At 45.5% G+C, this 18,849-nt stretch overlaps 1 protein-coding gene across 2 annotated transcripts; it reads left to right on the forward strand.

Moving 5' to 3' along the window:
- The first annotated feature begins 2,333 nt into the window (after positions 1–2,333).
- LOC145537525 (zinc finger imprinted 2-like) lies at positions 2,334–16,405 on the forward strand. Of its 2 annotated transcripts, none has more exons than XM_081568221.1 (5): positions 2,334–2,509; positions 5,103–5,321; positions 9,630–9,756; positions 9,951–10,043; positions 11,459–16,405. In XM_081568221.1, exons 3-5 carry the CDS (start codon positions 9,636–9,638, stop codon positions 12,526–12,528), a joined length of 1,284 nt encoding a protein of 427 aa, XP_081424347.1. In that variant the 5' UTR covers positions 2,334–2,509; positions 5,103–5,321; positions 9,630–9,635; the 3' UTR covers positions 12,529–16,405. The 2 variants fall into 2 exon arrangements, with proteins under 2 accessions (XP_081424347.1, XP_081424348.1); XM_081568222.1 differs by having other exon boundaries at positions 2,419–2,509; positions 4,881–5,321.
- The last annotated feature ends 2,444 nt before the right edge of the window (positions 16,406–18,849 follow it).

Consider the following 18,849-nt stretch of genomic DNA (forward strand, 5'->3'; position numbering starts at 1 on the left):
CACTTCCCCTTCCCCCTTCTTCCATGAAACAAGCCATAATCCCCTCATGGGAGAGGTACCCTCCCTATAGCAGGAGGAAAGGAGCATTCTTAGCTCCAAAGGGTGAGGCACACTTCCAAGAGGAAGCCTAACACACAGGCCTTGCTAAGTTTCTGCCAGCTTATTACACTCACCGCTTATTCCTTAACCGATCATATTCTTCCACAACTGTCCATACCTCATCAAACCTAATTTGAAATACCCAGGTCTGTTTCTTTAGGCCTTCATTTCCTTAGGAAGGCTCCTGTGTCACTTAAAACATATTAAAATAAGTTGTAAGCTTGTCTCCTGTTAATCTGTCTTTGTTGATTCATTTTCAGACCCACCCAGCGACCCTCAGCACGTGGAAGAAAAGATTTTCCACCTCTACATATTTTAATCCTTACATTTAGTAACTTGCTGTCCTTTTAGTCTAGAAGGGCAGACTGAGGCTCAGAGAGTTTGAATGACCTCCAAATTGCAGGTTTTCAGGTACGATACATAGAAAGGCACTTCTGGGGAATCCCCCACACCACCAGGGGTTTGTGAGCTGCACGTGTATACCTAAAATGTCATCACCAAATCTCAGGTCACAGGTTTTCTCTTAAGTTCTCTTCCTGGAGTTTTCTAGTTTTGGTTTTACATTTGGGTGTCTGATCCATTTTGAGTTAATTTTTGTCACAGGTATAAGGCCAGTGTCAAGAATATTAACCATTATGTCATCATCATCATAATCAACATCACAATGCCTAAAATACTTATTGCACCTTTCACTATACTTTCCCTACATATCTCGAGGCCCTGATAAATGTTCTTTAGTTAAACACAAATGGCTCCTCAACACAGGAAAACATATTCTACCTTGCTCCTGAAAGATTTCTCAACCCTAGTTTTGGAAAAACTGAAAAAGCATCCTATAACACTGAGAATGCAGGTTTGCTCACACAGGCCGGTGGGGGTCTGATATGCAAGCGTCTATGGAAGGCAGCTTAGAAATCTGTCAGAATGACACACACACATGTGCACTGTGGCTCAACAATTCCACTGCAGGGGATTTATCTTCCCGGAAGGTTTACACAGCAGCAGAACTGATGAAGCTCCTAGTTTTGCACAGAATACTGGTAGCAAAGGGCTGACAACAACTCAACCACCCAGTAGTCAGGAATGGGGTAAATAAATCAAGTCACAACAACAGTACAACAGAATTCAAACACCTGTTCAAAAACAGTAGGCAAATTCTCTTTGTACTGATATGAAAAGGTCTCTGAGACAGGAAAAAATGAAGGCATAGAACAATGGGTACAGTCTGCCACCTTTTGTATAAAAAAGGTAGGAAATGAGACTATGAGTATTTTTGCAAACTAAAAATATTTATACTCTATTTGTACAAACATATACTTACATATAATATGAATCTGTGTGTCATCATGATATACGTGTTATAGTTGGTCAGTCGTGTCTGACTCTTTGAGACCCCATGGACTCGACAGTCCATGAAATTCTCCAGGTACGAATACTGGAGTGGATAGCCGTTCCCGTCTCCAGGGGAGCTTTCCTACCCAGGGATCGAACCCAGGTCTGCCTGCATTGCGGGTTGGTTTTTTACCAGCTGAGCCACAAGGGAATCCCAAGAATGAGCCACAAGGGAATCCCAAGAACACTGGAGTGGGTAGCCTATCCCTCCTCAGCGGGACTTCCTGACCCAGGAATCGAACCAGCAGCGTCTCCGGCATTGCAGGCGGATTCTTTACCACCTGACCTTCCAGGGAAGCCTTACATCACTATCAAGGAAGTATGTATATTACTTAAGTACACATTTTAAGCTACAGTATATACCACATTGTGTCACATTATAGGTTGTGTTACACCGTCACACTTCTTATTTAGAAAATACATTTTATATTTTAAAATATTTATGTCTATTACAGATAAATATCTACCCAATTTATAGTATAGCTATTTACAATACGTATCAATGATGACGACATGTATGTGTGTATAACGCACATACGTATATACGCACATATCTCTATTTACATGTACATAAAGACACTGTGGAAGGACACTGAAAACATGTTCACGCTTTCATAATTATTCAATATAATTACTCATACATATTCAACTAATTACACCGGTCACCTGAGTGTTCCGCGGTTTTATAGCATGAGAATTCGGTCGGTGGCACACACAAAGTGAGAAGGCTTTTCACTGCATACTGTTTATTTTGAAACCGTTTTAAACCACGTGCTAACTACTGCCAACACTCGTAAAGCATCTAAAGGAAGTAGTCCTCCGGCCCCTCCCAGCCCTCTCTTAGGCCCCGTGGTCCTCGCGGGCCCGCCCAGCGGAGCCGGCCAGAAGCGGCCTGCGTTTTCTGCACCGGCCGTCCCACAGGGCGCATGCGCAGACCGCTGGTAGCGCCTGCCTGGCGGGTTTGCGCTGCAAGTCCGAGGTGCAGAGGTTCGGTCAGGCGAGGGTGTCCGTCTGCGAGGTGAGCGCGGCGGCCAGGGCCCGGACGCGAGGGAGGGGCCCTGGGGGTGAGGGCCCGGCTCGCGGGCAGGGAGGCGCGGGCGTCCCCTCAGGGACGCCGGGGCAGACGCTCCTCTTCGCGGGGAAGTCGACGGGAAGGGAGGCGCGAAGTAGCGGCCCTGAGGGGAAGGGGTGCGGGAGGCCGCGCGGGCGAAGTCAGCTCTGAGGGGGACGCGGCGGCCTCCCTGTTGTTCACGCCCCGGCTTCCTGCCAATGCTTCCCCGGCCGGAAGGCCTTCCGCCCGCCCTCCTCCTCCCGCGTCGAGCACCTCTTCCTCCCCGCCCCAGGACCCCCACAGACCCTCCCTTTTTAGGGCCTCTCCGCTCTCACCCCCAAGAACGCGCGTTCCTTGGTCCCTGAGGACCCTCCCCGTCCTCCTCTCGGATCCCTGCCCTCCCCTTCGAGGACCCCACGGGCCTTCCCCTTCAGACGCACCTGTTGGCCTCCTCAAGGACTCCCGCCCTAGAAAACCCTCCTTCCCCCTCGAGGACCCCCTCCCTTCCCTTCCCTTCCCGTCCCCCCCTCCGTTTGGAGGATCCCCCCAGTTCACCCCCTCAAAGACCCCCTGCCTTCCCCTCAGAACACCCTCCTTCCTCCATGAGGACCTCCACCCTCCCCTTCGAGGATGCCCCTCAGCCCTCTTCTTCTAGGACCCCACTCTCGCTGTCCCCCACCAGAACCACCCTTCTTCGCCTTTGAAGACCCCCGTTCCTCTCCAGACCCCCTGCCCCCTCCCCCCAGCCTCCCCCACATTCAAACGCCCCTTTTTCCTTAGGACCCCTCCTCTCCCCTCAAGACAGTGCCCTCAGTCTTGGCCCTGCCATTATCCCTCCCCTCTGTCCTGCTCCTGCCTCTCTCCGAGCTCCACTCCCTTTATGGCAGAGGAGCTCCTTCCTTCAGCTCCCCCTGTACCTCCTGTCCCACCTGCCTCCGTGTTTTCCCCCTGGCAGTGGCCCACCTCTCCTCTCCCAGCCCTTTCCTTCCCGCAGCCTTCCTGCCGTCCCCCACTTCTGCCTTGGCCCTGGTCCCTCCTTCCTGCCCCTCTTGCCTCAGACCTCCTCCCTCCATCACACCTCTCCTCTCTATATCCTTTCGCTCAGTCCTGGCCCCCTTCCTCTCCTTAGTTCTGCCTCTCCTTTCTGCTCCTCCTTTGCCTCAGTCCCACCCCTCCTCTCTGGGTGCCTACTCCCTGGACCCCTCTCCTAGCCCAGACTGGTTCTTCCTCTTTACCTTGCCCCCCTCCTCCTCCTCTGGTCCAGCTCTGCATTCTGCCTGGCCTTGCTTTACTCCTTTCCCCATCCCTCAGCACTTCTCTTTTGGTGGCTCCCTTCAGTCCCTGCTTCCTCCTCACACAGCATCTGCTCACCTGCAATCTCTTGGCCTCCACTCCCTTCTCCCAGCACTCATCCCCATTTCTCTGAACTTTCTTCCCTACTCTGAAATCAAGGAACCCACCACCACTCATGTTTTTTAGGGATTCTTTGGCTGTTTTTTCTTTTCAAGTATTTAACATTAGCTGCTTTTATGCCTTCTTTTCCCTCTCTGGGGGAGGAGAAGGGATTGTGACTCTCTGCTCTAGCTTGGGACCTGGCTAGCCTAGAGAAGCAGGCTGCCAGGATTTCACAGTCATTTCTGCTGCTCCTTTCTCAGAATCTTACGCTGCAGCCTGTAGAGATGGAAATTCAGTGGGGGTATCGTACATCCAAAAAAAGGAAGTAATAGCAAATTTTAAATTGATGGTAGGCAGAAAGGTATTAAGAAAAAATTACAGTCTTCTCATATGTTATCCCAGTCTAACTTCTAGCGAAAGAGTTAAAATGTTTAAATAAAGAAATAAGAAAATAAATTTGCATATTTAAGTGATCTCTGCCTTTTTGTTACAGACTTGTTTGATTTCTTTATATGTTTTGCATAGGGGTGCAGTCCTTTGTAGGATGAATGTATTGTAACGATCTTTCCTCGTTTTGTATTAACTCATGTTTAAAAGGATCTTCTTAGGTGGTTCATGAATTCGTTCAGTTCGTTATGGTTTGGGGTTCAAGTCTCTTCCCTTCAGTGCCATTTCTGAGATTTTGGTAGCCCGTGTCTGTGGATGTTCTAGACCTGACATGGTGACTGAGGCAACAACCAGTCTGTAAATGTGCAAATCTGTGTGAATATTCACTTAGGCATTTGTGTGAAATGAGCTAACTTCCTTTGACTCACATAACCTCTACTGTCCAGTTAAACTGTGCAAGCCATTTGTGAGTCTCTCTGTGTAATTTCTGCAGATCCTAAGGTTTCTGACTCTCTTCTTCATCTGATAAAACTCAGCCCACCATCTTCCCCAACAGTGTGCTTTGAAGCAGCCTGCCTTTTAGAGTATCCCCCTCCTTTGAAGGGTCAAGCTGTAAAAATGCTCCACGTGAAAGAGGTTTTGGATATCTCGAGGAATCCCCAGCTCCTTCATCCACGTGATCAAGAAAAAACTCCAGAAACCACCCCCATAAGAAACCCAGAGGCTCCAAGAGTTTCTCATCAAAACTTTAGCTATCTTCAGTCCCTGTCGGTTACAGGACCTCACCAAGCTGTGAGCCAAATCCAGGAGCTCTGCTGGCGATGGCTGCAGCCAAAGAGCCGCACCACGGAGCAGATGATGGAGCAGCTGGTGCTGGAGTAGTTTCTGAACACGTTGCCAGGGGAGGTTCAGACATCAGCGAGGTCAAAGCAGCCCAAGAGCAGCAAGGAAGCAGGTGACCTGGTGGCAGACTTGATCCAAGCATGTGAGGAGGAAGGTGAGAGAAGGGACTTTTTGAATATTTGCTGTATGCCTGGCATGTAAGAGGGAGGTAAGTGAAAACTTGTTCAGTGAATGAATGAATGAATTTTATACTCGCCAGTCTAATCTGCCTAATCCTATGTGACATGAAAGAAACTTGAGATTTGGCTTTTGCTTTTCATCCTATTTTCGGAGAGTATGCCTTCGCTCTGCTTTGTTCCCCACCCCTCCACGTTTCATTTTGAGCCTAAACCTTAGTGTCAACACAAAACAATACACAGTCAAAAAAAAAAAAAAAAAAAAAAAGAGGGCATGCAGTGTGAGAGATAGGAGGCCTGAAATTTAAATTGTCAAAATTTGACTGGTCTCTTAGAAACTCACAGTTACTCGATTGTAACTAAGGCCATCTCACTGATGATAAAAGAAAGCTATTCACTCCTGATAGGCCTTTGAATGAAATTGATACTAAATCAAAGCTTTGTGTGTGTGTGTGTGTGTGTGTGTGTGTGTGTGTATATATATTTATACATTTATATATACGTATATATAGAGAGACAAGGAGAGAAAGGCAAGGGAACAAGATGGGGATGTGGACCAGTGGGATGGGTTGATTACTTTGAAAAATATAAAGAAGTAAATTTGAAATAAACATGAGGGTCATGCATGGCTGAATGGTGATATATCAAGGATTATGATCAGTCCAGTTTTGTGCACCTGCATTCATTAAAAGGATTTTGAAGATGCTAATAGTAAACATGTTGGACAGTTAAAATGTACTACATTCTAAATATGTTATAATAGTGCTTTACCTCTCTTAGTAGTTCTTGAGATAGGTATTACCCTCCTTCCAGAGATGAGAAGAGAGAGGCACGGGGAGGCTGAATAACTTACCCGTGAACGTGTTAGTCATTCAGTCTTGTCTGACGTTTTGACCCCATGGACTGTAGCCTGCCAGGCTCCTTGCCAGTGGAATTCTCCATGCAAAAAGACCGGAGTGGGTTGTCATTTCTTTCTCCAAGGGATTACGTCTGAGCCACCAGGGAAGCCCAACTTGCCTGTGGTCCACAATTATTAATAGTAATTGGCAGTCAGGATTCAGACTTCCATGGCTGGCTCCAGAGTCTTGTCATCTTATTAATCGTGGCTGTTAACACCACCTCCAGTGGACATAGGGCATGTGGTCCCACAGAATTTTTAAACTTGGTCAAAGACACAGCCTTTGATGGAGCTGAAAGTCAAGAGAAGGGAAAGGGCTTGCTACGGTATGAGAAAGAAATTATAGAATAGGGAAAGGTACTCTTGGAAAGAGACCACAAACAAGGAAGGACTTCAGGTTTCCTGAGGGAAGGTGGTGGTTGTCTTCTAGATCCCTGAGTGAAAAAGATGTAGTAATAAGACTTTTCGTCTTTCTTTCTTTCTTTCTTTTTTTTTTAACTACTGTGTGTTAGTCGCCCAGTGACCATGGCGTCTGGGGCCATCACGTCATGGCAAATAGATGGGGAAAGAGTGGAAACAGTGGCTGACTTCATTTTGGGGGGCTCCCCAATCACTGCAGGTGGTGATTGCAGCCATGAAATTAAAAGACACTTACTCCTTGGAAGGAAGGTTGTGACCAACCTAGACAGCGTATTGAAAAGCAGAGATGTTCCTTTGTCAGCAGAGGTCCATCTAGTCAAGGCTATGGTTTTTCCAGTAGTCATGTGTGGATGTGAGAGTTGACTGTAAAGAAAGCCAAGTGCCGAAGAATGGGTGTTTTTGAACTGTGGTGTTGGAGAAGACTCTTGAGAGTCCCTTGGACGGCAGGGAGATCCATCCAGTCCATCCTAAAGGAGATCAGTCCTGGGTGTTCACTGGGAGGACTGGTGTTGAGGCTGAAACCCCAGTCCTTTGGCCACCTGATGCAAAGAGCTGACACACTGGAAAAGACCCTGTTTCTGGGAAAGATTGAGGGCAGGAGGAGAAGGGGACGACAGAGGATGAGATGGTTGGATGGCATCACCTTCTCCATGGACATGAGTTTGGGTAAACTCCGGGAGCTGGTGATGGACAGGGAGGCCTGGCGTGCTGCAGTTCATGGGGTCGTAAAGAGTCGGACACGACTGAGTGAGTGATCTGAACTGAACTGAACGGAACTGAGTCGCTCAGTTGTGTCTGACTCGTTGCAACCGCAGGGACTGTAGCCCGCCAGTCTCCTATGTCCATGGAATTCTCTAGGCGAGAATACTAGAGTGGGTTGCCATTCCTTCTTCCATGGGATCTTGTTGACTCAGGGATTGAACCCGGGTCTCCTGCATTGCAGGCAGATTCTTTACCCTCTGAGCCACCAGGGGAGCCCCAATATCATCATACATTTATCTCTTCTACCATAAATGAGTGTTTGGGTCTTTCCTAGATTTTGGAGGTTGTAAGACAGTACACATGAGCAGATATACCTAGGAATAGGTATATTTCTGGACCCCAAAGTGGTTTACCAATTTACATTTCCCTGGTGGCTCAGATGACGAAGCATCTGCCTGCAACGCGGGAGACCGGGGTTCAATCCTTGGATCGAGAAGATCCCCTGGAGAAGGAAATGGTGACCCACTCCAGTACTCTTGTCTGGCAAATTCCATGGATGGAGGAGCCTGGTAGGCTGCAGTCGATCGGATCGCAAAGAGTCACACACAACTGAGCAACTTCACTTTTAGCATCTTTTAAGAGGTCTCAAAAGTCCACATTCTAAGGTTTCCTAGGTGGCTCAGTCAGTAAAGAATCTGCCTGCAACGCAGGAGATGGAGGTTCAATCCTTGGTCAGAAAGATCCCCTGGAAAAGAAATGGGAACCCGCTGTCTAGTATTCTTGCCTTGGAAATCCCGTGGAGAAAAGAGCTTGGCTACAGTGGATGGGTCTCAAAATGTTGAGTCAGGCACGACTGAGCAACTACACCACCACCACCAAGAGTTCCCCTTCTCGACACTATTTGGTATTGTCAAACGTCTTAATTTTTGTCAGTTGAATCGGTATAAAGTCATACTTTGTCATTTTGAAATGCATTTTCTTATTATAATAAGATTGGCCATCTCTGCATATTTATGAGCTGTTTGTGTTTTGTGGATGAGTCACTGAGGCTTAACCTATCCACACTCACAGAGCTTGTAAGAGAGAACCAGAACGTAAACCCAGCTGTCTCTTTTTCCTGGGATTGGGGTATACTGCTCAGCTTTTATTTGCATTTTTTTCTCTCTTTATTAAGGAACTTAAAAGGATCTTTCTCCTCCAACACAGATCTCTAGAAGTTCGCAGCAGGAGCTGTCTTAGAAATATTCCCACTTCTCTCAGACTTCAGGACAAAAGAAAGATATACTTATTTTTTTCTCTTTCTTTTTTATGTTTTAAATTATGAAACTATGATAACACATTTACAGGAGGCTTGGAGAGTTCAGAACAAAGTTACATATAGTTCCACTGTGTGGTGGTTGGTGGTTTAGTCGCTAAGTCATGTCGACTTCTTGTGACTGCATGGACTGTAGCCTGCCAGGCTCCTCTGTCCATGGGATTCTCCAGGCAAGAATACTGGAGTGGGTTGCCATTTCCTTCTCCAGGGGTCTTCCCGACCCAGGAATCAAACCCGAGTCCCCTGCATTGCAGGGAGATTCTTTACCAACTGAGCTATGAGGGAGCTATGGGGGAAGTTCTACTATAAATTACCATTATTTTTAAGTAGATAAATTACAATTTTTAGTTGGACTTTCAATATCAAACTCAAAAAATTAATGGAATGAATAAAAGTAGAAGTCTGTAGTAGATCTGAAAAGCAGTATGAACCAATTCAGCATACTTCAGATTTACATAGTTTTCACACAACAAGAGAATCCAAATTCTGTTCAAGCTCCCACAGACTATAAACTAGGAGACCCTGGAACGTATCCAGGGACATAAAGTGCAAAAATTTCATGGCCTGAAGGCATTGAAATCATATACAGTCTGTTCTCTTATGACTGTGGAATTATGTTAGAAGTTAATACCAAAAGATATTGGAAAATAACCCACATATTTTCAAGTGCAGTGTGACGTTTCCCAAGAGAGATCTTTGACTTAGCCATTGAAAGCCTCTCTAAAGTTAGAAGACTGAAAGAAACAAGAGGGTGATTGCAGAGAAGAAAATGTTTTAATGAGAAAGACTTAAAGGAAAGAAACCCTTGTAGGTCCCTGAAACCTTTGCGTTAGAGTCTTTCTGCTTGTCTGAATGTGTGCTTCATGGTCAGTCCCCTCTTATCAGGCACCTTTCCCCCTCTTTGGGATAATTCCAGATTTCAATCATTTAGGAGTATATCTGGTATTTCAGGAATTGATGACTTTCGAGGATGTGGCTGTGGACTTCAGTCCAGAGGAATTACCCTACCTCAGTGCTTCTCAGAGGAAGCTCTACCGGGAGGTGATGCTGGAAAATTACAGGAACCTGGTCTCCCTCGGTAAGCTGTGATGACCAAAATTGTTTCCAGACATTGGCATATGTCCCTAGTGGCAGAATCTTTGGAAACAGGCTTGATTTTTCTTGTGTGTAAATTTGCACTTGCCTGTTATCTCAGAGCCTTTAGAAAGCAGGCTGGGAGTTCCTGAGGGTACAGGACAGAACCCCCAAGTTATCAGTCTCCTTCTTCAACAGGGTACCAGTTCCCTAAACCTGACATTATCTCACAGCTGGAAGAGGAGGAGTCACATGCTAGGGAGGAAGACGGGAGTGCAGTGACATGTCAAGGTGAGCAGTGAGACCGGAATCTTGGGGGAGACAACCCTGCTCAGTGAGCAGGGGCTGGGAGCTGGTCCTCAGAGCCCACTCAGCTTAGGGAGAAGGCCGGTAAGTGCTTTCACCTTAGGGGCTCGTGTGGCCTCGCCACATCATGCTCACTCAGTACTTCTTTTCTCTCCTCTCTGAAGCTCATCTCTTCCTCTCCTGCTCAGCTCCAGGGAGGCCAGTTTCCCTATCCTCTAATGTTCAAGCCCCTGCATTCATTTGTGCCTTTCCCCTGACAGCTAGAAATCAGAGGTCTTTCCTCTGTCACTGAGACAAGCGAAAACCTTGGTGTGATACCACTGCTCTTTCCAGCCCTCAGGGAGTTGACTTTATAAAGCACACATCAGGTTCTTACCACTCCCAAAAGGAAATCCAGACTTCTAGCAAAACGTTTAAATCCGTCCCAGTCTGGCCCAAAAGTCACATCCAGCTTCATCTCTCATAGATACTCCTAGTAGAACCCTGCACTGCCGCTCCCCAGGACTGTGTACTTTCACAGTCAGTGTCTGCTCAGAATAAGCTTGCCGCCCATTTCAGTGCTTGCTGAGCCCTAATGCCTTCCCCTGCCTGATCTTTTTCTGTTCCCAAACGAAATTCCCCAAACTCTCCTTTTGTACATTTATAGCCTGATTAGAGTCTCTATACAGACTTATGAACATGCAGGTGGATAACGCTTTGCTCAGAATCAGCGTTTAATAAATGTTGAATTGAATGGGTAAAACGAGAGATTGGGAGCCAAGAAAAGAGCTGGAATTCTCTTGCTTTATTCTGAGTGAGAAGGTGTTGACCGGGGTACTCCAGTGTTTCCCCAATAGTCCTACAGCATTATGATAATAGGGGTTCTTTACAAAAAAACACAAAAACTGTTGCCTAACAAGATCAGTTCGAGAAATGCTACCTCTTACATTTCCCCTCTTTGAGATCTGAGATGCTGGTTAAGGGATCTGAAGAGTCCTACAAGAGTGAAAGCTGACTTGCATCGTACGGTATCTCCCGGATTGACCTGACAATAGAATCCCTTTATGGCCACAGTTATACTAGTTCCTCCAAACAGCAGTGATGTACCAAGCATGGTCTGGAAGTTGCAGCCAAACCCCCGTCCCCCCCTCTTTCTCTGGTTTCCTTCTCGTTCTCTTGTCGGTGCCTCTGGCATCTTTGTCAATGTTCAGTCCTGCTAGATGGTCTTTTCTGCCTCACCCTCACCTATCCTTGCTTACTGTCTTCTGCATCCTTCTCCCACTCTCTCCTTAGGTTCCCAGACAACTCTCAAACCTCTGTACTAACGCGTCTGTAATGTTTGGTCTCTTTCTTCTGTTTCTACTATAATGATGTTTTTCTCTGAGTGAAAAATAATAGAGGACCTTTTACATTTCTTTTAGGTTGGGAGGACCAATCTGAAACCAAAGATCTAACTCCAGAGCAAAGCCTGCCTGTAGAGAAATCATCCTCGGGGGCAGGAATAGAGGATTTGGAGGCAGGTGACTCCTCGTGTGCCCACACGAGAGAGTCTTGTGCTGATGATCCGCTGGAGTTGCGCCAGGTCAAGCTGGCAGAAGTTTTGAGTCCCACAAAAACGAGGGACCCCAAGACCCTTGCTCAAGAAGGAAGCCACGAGGGTGATCAACTAGAGAAAAGCTCAGAACTTAAGAAACCATCGGAGAGTCTGCTAGGAAAGGGTCCCCAGGAGCACACTACTCTTGGAGTCTGCACCAGGTCCCGGCTGGCCCACAACTCGTTTTTCCTCCGAGAGAACAAACGCCACAGATGTGACTTTTGTGAGAGAGACTTCAGTACCCGACGAGGCCGGGAGAAGCAGCAGCAAATCCACACGGGGAAGAAGCCCTTTGTATGTAAACGGTGTGGGGAGGCCTTCTACCTCATGCCGCACCTCAGCAGGCATCAGAAGACTCACTGGGACGGGAAGTCCTTGACCCAGCGTGCAGATGTCTACGGCCGCGTGAGCGTTCAGAGGCAGGACTGCCATGAGCGTCTCCAGCGCGGCGAAGCTTTCATCCAGGCCGTGCATCGTCTCCAGCATCTCAAAGCCCACGAAGCCGCAAGAGCCCTGCCACGTGAGTTACCCCGAGACAAGATGTATTTGATTCGATATAAGCGGCAGCACGACTACGTTGGAAAAAGAGCCCGTCAGTGTTGCGACTGTGGCAGAAGGTTCCGTCAAAGTTCACACCTCATCCAGCACTACAGGATTCACGCTCAGGAGAGGCCTTACCAGTGCCAGCTGTGTGGGAAGTGTTTCAGCCGACCCTCCTGCCTCGCTCAACATTACCAACTCCATTCTCAAGAGAAGCCCCTGGAGTGCCATTACTGTTGGAACACGTCCAGTCGGAACATTCTCAACCTCTTAGGCTTTCTCCTGGAGAGAGACCCTTGGAGTGCTCTGAATGTAAGAAGGTCTTGCACCCGCCCTCCCACCTTGTTAACAACTTGAAAACGTGTCATGGTGTAGTCAGAAAACAGCAAGCGGTTGCAAGGGGATAGAACAGTCTTTTTGCAGACGGACAGTCAGCACGTGTGTCAGTCACGGAAGCAGAAAACCTTACAGAGTATTTCTGTCACCTGGGAAAGAAGCCGATAGATTTTGTCCTTCTCTGGTGGTGTCCATAGAATAGAGGTCCTCGATTTTGACATCCCGACAAAAAATGTGTGACTGGCAGGTGTGCTCCAGACAGGAACTCTGTTGCCTGAATTTTTACAGAAGTGTTGACATACAATATCTTTACCACATGGGATGCATCAGCAAAGGGCATCGTAAAAAGGTGTGTGAGGTGTACCTCTGGTGATAATCCACAAAGCTGAAGTAATTGGTAGTGTACTTACATAGTAGTTCATAATTCTGAAAACATTGCCATGTGTATTACTTGATCTCTTCAGGAATGCTGCACTGCACCTGTGTTGAGGATATTTATTTCATATGTACAGATAGAGCAAACTTGAAACTCCAGGTTGTCATTTGATTTGACCTGGGTTGTAAGTGATGGGGCAAAAACTGAACCCCGGCTTGGTTTGGTTCGATTGTTTGGTTTTGGAGAGTCCCCGAGATACTTATTTTAAATCTTAATGCTCAACCCAGGTTTGTTTTATTCCTGCGACATTCTCTCTGAAGAAAAGTAACATCTGTACTGAGCGAAGCCACCTTTCTTTTTAGTAATTTCAGTGTTATTTCATGTTAAATCAGATGGGGACACTTGTGGAATTAGGGGGTCAAGGAGATTGTTAAAGTGAAGTTCAGATAGCCGTTTCTCTTACAATTTAGGATTAGATGAATTTTGGGGACACTGATCAGGGAAGTATATTTTTGCTAAACACTTTCTTATAATTGGTCTTGTAGATCGTAAATCTGCTGCTGATCAAGTAGCATTTTTTTGTAGTTTTATATGTGAGTGTTCTGTATTTTTGAAAAAAGAAGGGGTATTTGAAAACTGTTTCTGTTGTTGGGCTCTGGCATCATCAGCACAGCCAGCTTCCCCTCAAGTCCTACTTCTGTGCTGGGCATACTTCACTCAAAAGTATGAGCCATGAATTGCACTAAAAATCTCTTTCATGCCATACTGTTCTAATGTAAAGAACTGACTTGAATGATGGTCAGATGCAAACACACCTGGGAACCAGGTGACCTAGTGTCTCAGAATCTGACTCCTTGCCTGGCAGGGTGGGTTGTGTCTGTCATTATTCACTGCCGTGCTTTTTCTCATCCTGCCGTTTGTGATCTGTGATGTGTGGCCCCAAAGTCATGAAATTAAAAACAAACATGAGTCATTAGGGCCTGCACCAGCCAAATGAGCACTTGATCCACACGAGCGCTCACGACACAGCCCCTCTTCCTTGTTTCCCAAGTTCCTGGTGGAACAGCCCTCACTGACTGGCCCTGTTTCCTCCCGTGGACCACCCTCCCACCCACTGTATATTTGTTTCTGATCCTGCCACCACTGCCTCAAAGGAAGATAACCTCAGTGTGGCTTGTTGATGTTGTTAATTAACCTTCATTTGTTTCTCTTAGTAATTAATAAATATCTCTCAGGAGAAACTTGCAGGAGAGCTTCCAATTTCTCCTCCAACTTTTACCTACTGAATTCTAGAATCTAGCAAGTGGATTTTACCTACAGCCGTTTTTACTCTGTCGTACTGGTGATTTTTTCATTTTTCTCATCCCTTCTACGTTTAGTAATTAGAATTCTGTGAGGAAAAGTTGCTCCCCTAGATTTTTATTCAGTAATTTATTTTTATAGCATGGATTTGTGGCATGGGCTGTAATTCAACGTGACCATTACTTAATTTTAGAATTGTTCCAGCTCTGGCCACTGGGAGTCCTTTCGAGTTGGCTCCTGTGCCTTTTCGACAAGACCCCATCCTTTTTCTGAACGGTTGTAACTGTAACCTCCGTGCAACTCCAGGAAAACCCTGTCATTTCTTCATGATAACTTCTACCTCACCACTGCCTTGTGAAATCTGCTGCTTTCCCCAGGATCATAGCTTTACTCACACCCTTATCAGTCTGCCATCCCATTTCTTCCTTCACCATTTTTGCTAAATCTCCATACTACCTCAATTATTATTTGCTTAACACACTTTCTTTCAATTGTGTCATCTCTGTTCTTTAAACTTCAGTATATCTACCTAAAAAGGAAAATTTTAAATCAACTCAAACAAAGTGTCTTACCCAGACCGTAATCAGATTTTCCTAGTCATTGCCGAGATGTCCTTTTATAGCTGGCTTGTTTGAACCTGGATCCAAATGTGCTCTATTGATTGCATTTGGTTGTCTGACTTCAAGTTTCTCTTAATCTAAAGCAATCTCTTCTCACTTTTTCTTAATGCCTTGTGTGACCCCAAGAATAATGTAGAAATGTATTTCCCCCCTCTCTCCACCCAATCCCTAGTATAGCTAACAGCTTTTATATTCCTTATGTTAAGGTTTAACTGTTTAAATTTAGAAGCACTCGTTTTTTTTATTTATTTTTAATTCTGATAAACACATGACGTAAAATTAACCATCTCAGACATTTTTAAGTGGTCAGTAGTGTTAAGTAGAGCCACATTATTGTGCAGTGGATACTCGGGACTTCTCATCTTGAAAAAGTCAAATTCTGTATCCATGAAACAAGAACTCCCCATTTCCCCCTTCCTCCAGCCATGGCAACCATCATTCTAGCTCTCTCTCTCTCTCTCTTTTTTTTTTTTTTTTTTTAAGCTTTGTGTGATTAAGCAAGTAGTCCTGGAAGAAACTAGGTCAGTTGTCCTGTGGAATGTCCCCGCTTGTAAATGTGTCTGTTTGCTTCCTGTGGCATCCTTAACTTGTCCCTCTCTCCCTGTATTTTCTGTAAATGGAAGTCAGTGCTAAACTCTGGAGAATTTAGTTTGATTCGTCTTCAGCTGCTTTGGCAGGAATACCTCCTAGGTGGTTTTGTGTACTTTATATCACATCCCGGTCAAGTTTTTTGCCCCTGCCAAAGGTCTAGGCTCTTGAAGTCATTCTCCAAGCCACTGCACCATTCACAGGCAGGAGGGTTTCAGAGTTTTCACCATCCGTGGAGTCTTCATGATCCAGCTGCATGTTCCTTCTTCACCACCTCTTCTAGACTTTTCTTTATGTGCCTCCCCCCGTTACTCCATCCTGGTCTTTAGATATTTGGATTAAGAGGTGATGGAGACTCCTCGAGGGGGTCTGCTGTGGGCCATTTGTCGAGGGCCCTGGGCCAAGGCTTCTTAAGAGACCTTAACTCTAGAAAGCCAGGGGCATCAGACTTGACTCTGTTCCGATGCTGCTTTCGTACCACAGATGGCAGCGGTGACAACATGGATAGTTAACTCGGCCGGTCATCCCTGGACTAGTTGGAATTTATGAAATATGCACAAGCCACTGCCTCCATACTTTTCAAGATGAACTCTAGTGGCCTGTGGTGGCAGGTACCTCAGCCTGTTATCTTTCACCTTGCTGCTTTTCTTGCTCCTATTCTAGTGGGCCCCCAAGGATAATGCTATTCTTCGTGGCTTTTCCCAACCAATTCCGGATACATCAGACAGTTTGAGCACTGCTCTTATACTCAGGCTATTTTTTTTTTTTTAATGTAGAAACACTCATGTTTTAAGCTTTCTTTGATTATGCAAGTAATACCTATCCGTTGAAGACGATTAGAAAATACTATCATCTTTGAGGTTTTGGGTGTTTGTTTTGTTTTGTTTTTTAATATTTGTACTTCCCTGTCTTAGATAATGCTTGCTGCTAAAAGAGGTATGTGCTGTTCAGACATTTTTTTCCTGCGTATAGGTCTATATCGATTTTTAAATAAAATACATACTATTTTAAAGGTGGCGATTTTTCTTCTAATGTATCATGAACATCTTCCCACATTGCTAAATGTATCCCCCAGTTTCACCTTTCAGGACTGCCTGACACTTGGTGGCATAGATGTGGCCTAGTTTATTTCACTAGACTTTAAGGTTTGGAAACTGGGGTTACTGTTCTTTATCTCTTTTTTCATTCCATTGCGAACCTTTTATTTTTTTTTATTTAGTTATAATTAACATACTGTATTATATGAGGATGGGGGGATAGACCAGAAAGGTGGGGGGATAGACCGGAAAAGTGAGGGGATTAAGAAGTACAAACTTCCAGCTATAAAATGAGTCACAGGAATGTAATGTACAAATAGGGAATATAGCCAGTACTATTGTGACAGCTTTGTGGTGGCAGATGGTAACTGGGCTCATTGTGGTGATTGTTGCTGAATGTATAAGAATGCTCACTCCCTGTGTTGTACACCTGAAACTTATCTCGTACATGTGCACCGCTTCCCCGTTACCTCCTGAGTCTTGGAATTTCCATCAGCAACTTGCTCTGATGTCTTTGCATGTGGTTGTGTGCCCCAGGGAGAACTCCCTAGCAATAGACTTTCTGGGCCAAAAGGTATATGCATCTTGAAGGCTTTGGAAGCACCCTTGGCCTTCTCTCCTCAAGGTCAAAAAGACGTGTACACTTGTTTTTTTTTTCTCTTGGGAGCAACTGAACTACTCAACTCTCCGTGAAGAACTACTACACTACTACTACACTACTACACTATTCTCTGTGAAGAATTTGCACTCTTAACCCCGCTTAGGGAATTAAGAGGCCTAATGTCAGGCCTGGAAAGAGCCACAGATGAAGTAGTTTGTTCACACCCTCATTTTACCAGTTGTGTTAGGTTTACTTTCCTCATTAAACAGTAGTAAGCATATTAAAAAAAAAATTTCAGAAGCACAGCAGGCTAATAAACTCCCCCCCCCCCGCCCCGGGTGGTCTCATCAGAGCACACACCCAGGACCATGCTTGTGTTCACTGGCTGAGGAGCCCCTTGCCAGGTCAGGGAGAGCGTGGGCTTTGGAGCCAGGCGGACCTGAAGCCAGAGCCGGCCCTCTCCTCAGAAGCCACTTAACCTCACTTTCTCAGGAAATGCAGTAACAGTGCCTCCCCTTGGAACTCTTGAAAGGCCTGGAGCTCGTCTGTACAACAGTGCCTGGTACATAGTTAGGCACTCGGGGTGTTCTTAAAGTTCTCTTAGTGACAGTTGCTAAACCACAGAATTACAGACCACAGTCATATGTCCGATACAACCACACCTTAGCACATTGGAGTATTCACTGTACTTGAAATAGTTTTTCTGAGTAAACAGTTTTCGTATAATTACAGATTTGGGGTTCTCTTTTTCTCATTAATTTGTAATGACAGTGATATAAAGGTTGGATGAACAGATCATAAAGCATTGCATTTATAGTTGCTTTCTGAAGGTAGATTTCCAAAAAAGTGGTATTACCAGATGAGACAGGAAAAGCATTTCTGTGGTTCTCAAAAGATGGTGCAGAATTTGTTTCCTGAGGGGCAGCACTCACAGCCGCCAGCTACAGGCAGGGCAGGAGGGGGGTGGGCAGGGATGTGTATAGCTAATCAGTCACGCTGGCCCTGAACCTGAAGAATGGCCCGAAACCTTTCTCAGCATAGCACTCCTTATCAGACAGACTGAGCAGTTCATATTTGCAAAGAAATGGCTTTCCCACGCCTGGTATAAAGAAGCCTTTGAACAACATTACCAGCATTGGATATTTATTACTTAAACCAAGAAAACGTTTGCTTGTTTGATAAGCCAAAAAAGTGATTCTTGCTAACTCATGGATTCCCTCCTGCCCGTGTATGCTTTTAAACTTCTCTGTGTATAATCTAGGCCTTTTGCCCGTTTTACTATTGTGTCTGTGCTTTTTTTTCTCTTTTACTGATTTGCACAAACTGGTTTTCCTTTTTTTTAAAAGGATTTTTAAAAGGATTCCTATTGTTCACTTGAGAGCAGTAACTTGACTCATTAAAAACAATTTCAGTTTTATGAAAAGGTAGATCTCTCTCTGCCTTGCTGTCCCCCGCCCCCGACTCCAATACACCATAAACAGCGTTAACATTTTGGTCATTTTGCTTTGGTTTCTCATCTTTTTTCTTTTTTTTTGGCTGCACATACTGCATGCAGGATCTTATTTTCCCAAACAGGGATTGAACCTGAGTCCCCTGTGCTGGGAAGCACAGGGTCTTAACCACTGGACCGCCACAGAAGTCCTCTTGTTTTCTTATAATTGAAAACTAATCGCCAGACTAAGGAGGTGCTTGCCTCTAGGGAGTAGTGGGGAGGAAGTCTGTCTTCCATGGTACCTCTGTTCGGTCTCACCTACTCACACATGTGGCCGTGTTACCTCTTTTAAGATGGTTATAGTTTTCATTTAGCTGTGATCATCC

This window comes from Giraffa tippelskirchi, chromosome Y (assembly GCF_054371585.1).
Source record: "Giraffa tippelskirchi isolate mGirTip1 chromosome Y, T2T-mGirTip1v1.2.pri, whole genome shotgun sequence".
NCBI lineage: Eukaryota > Metazoa > Chordata > Mammalia > Artiodactyla > Giraffidae > Giraffa > Giraffa tippelskirchi.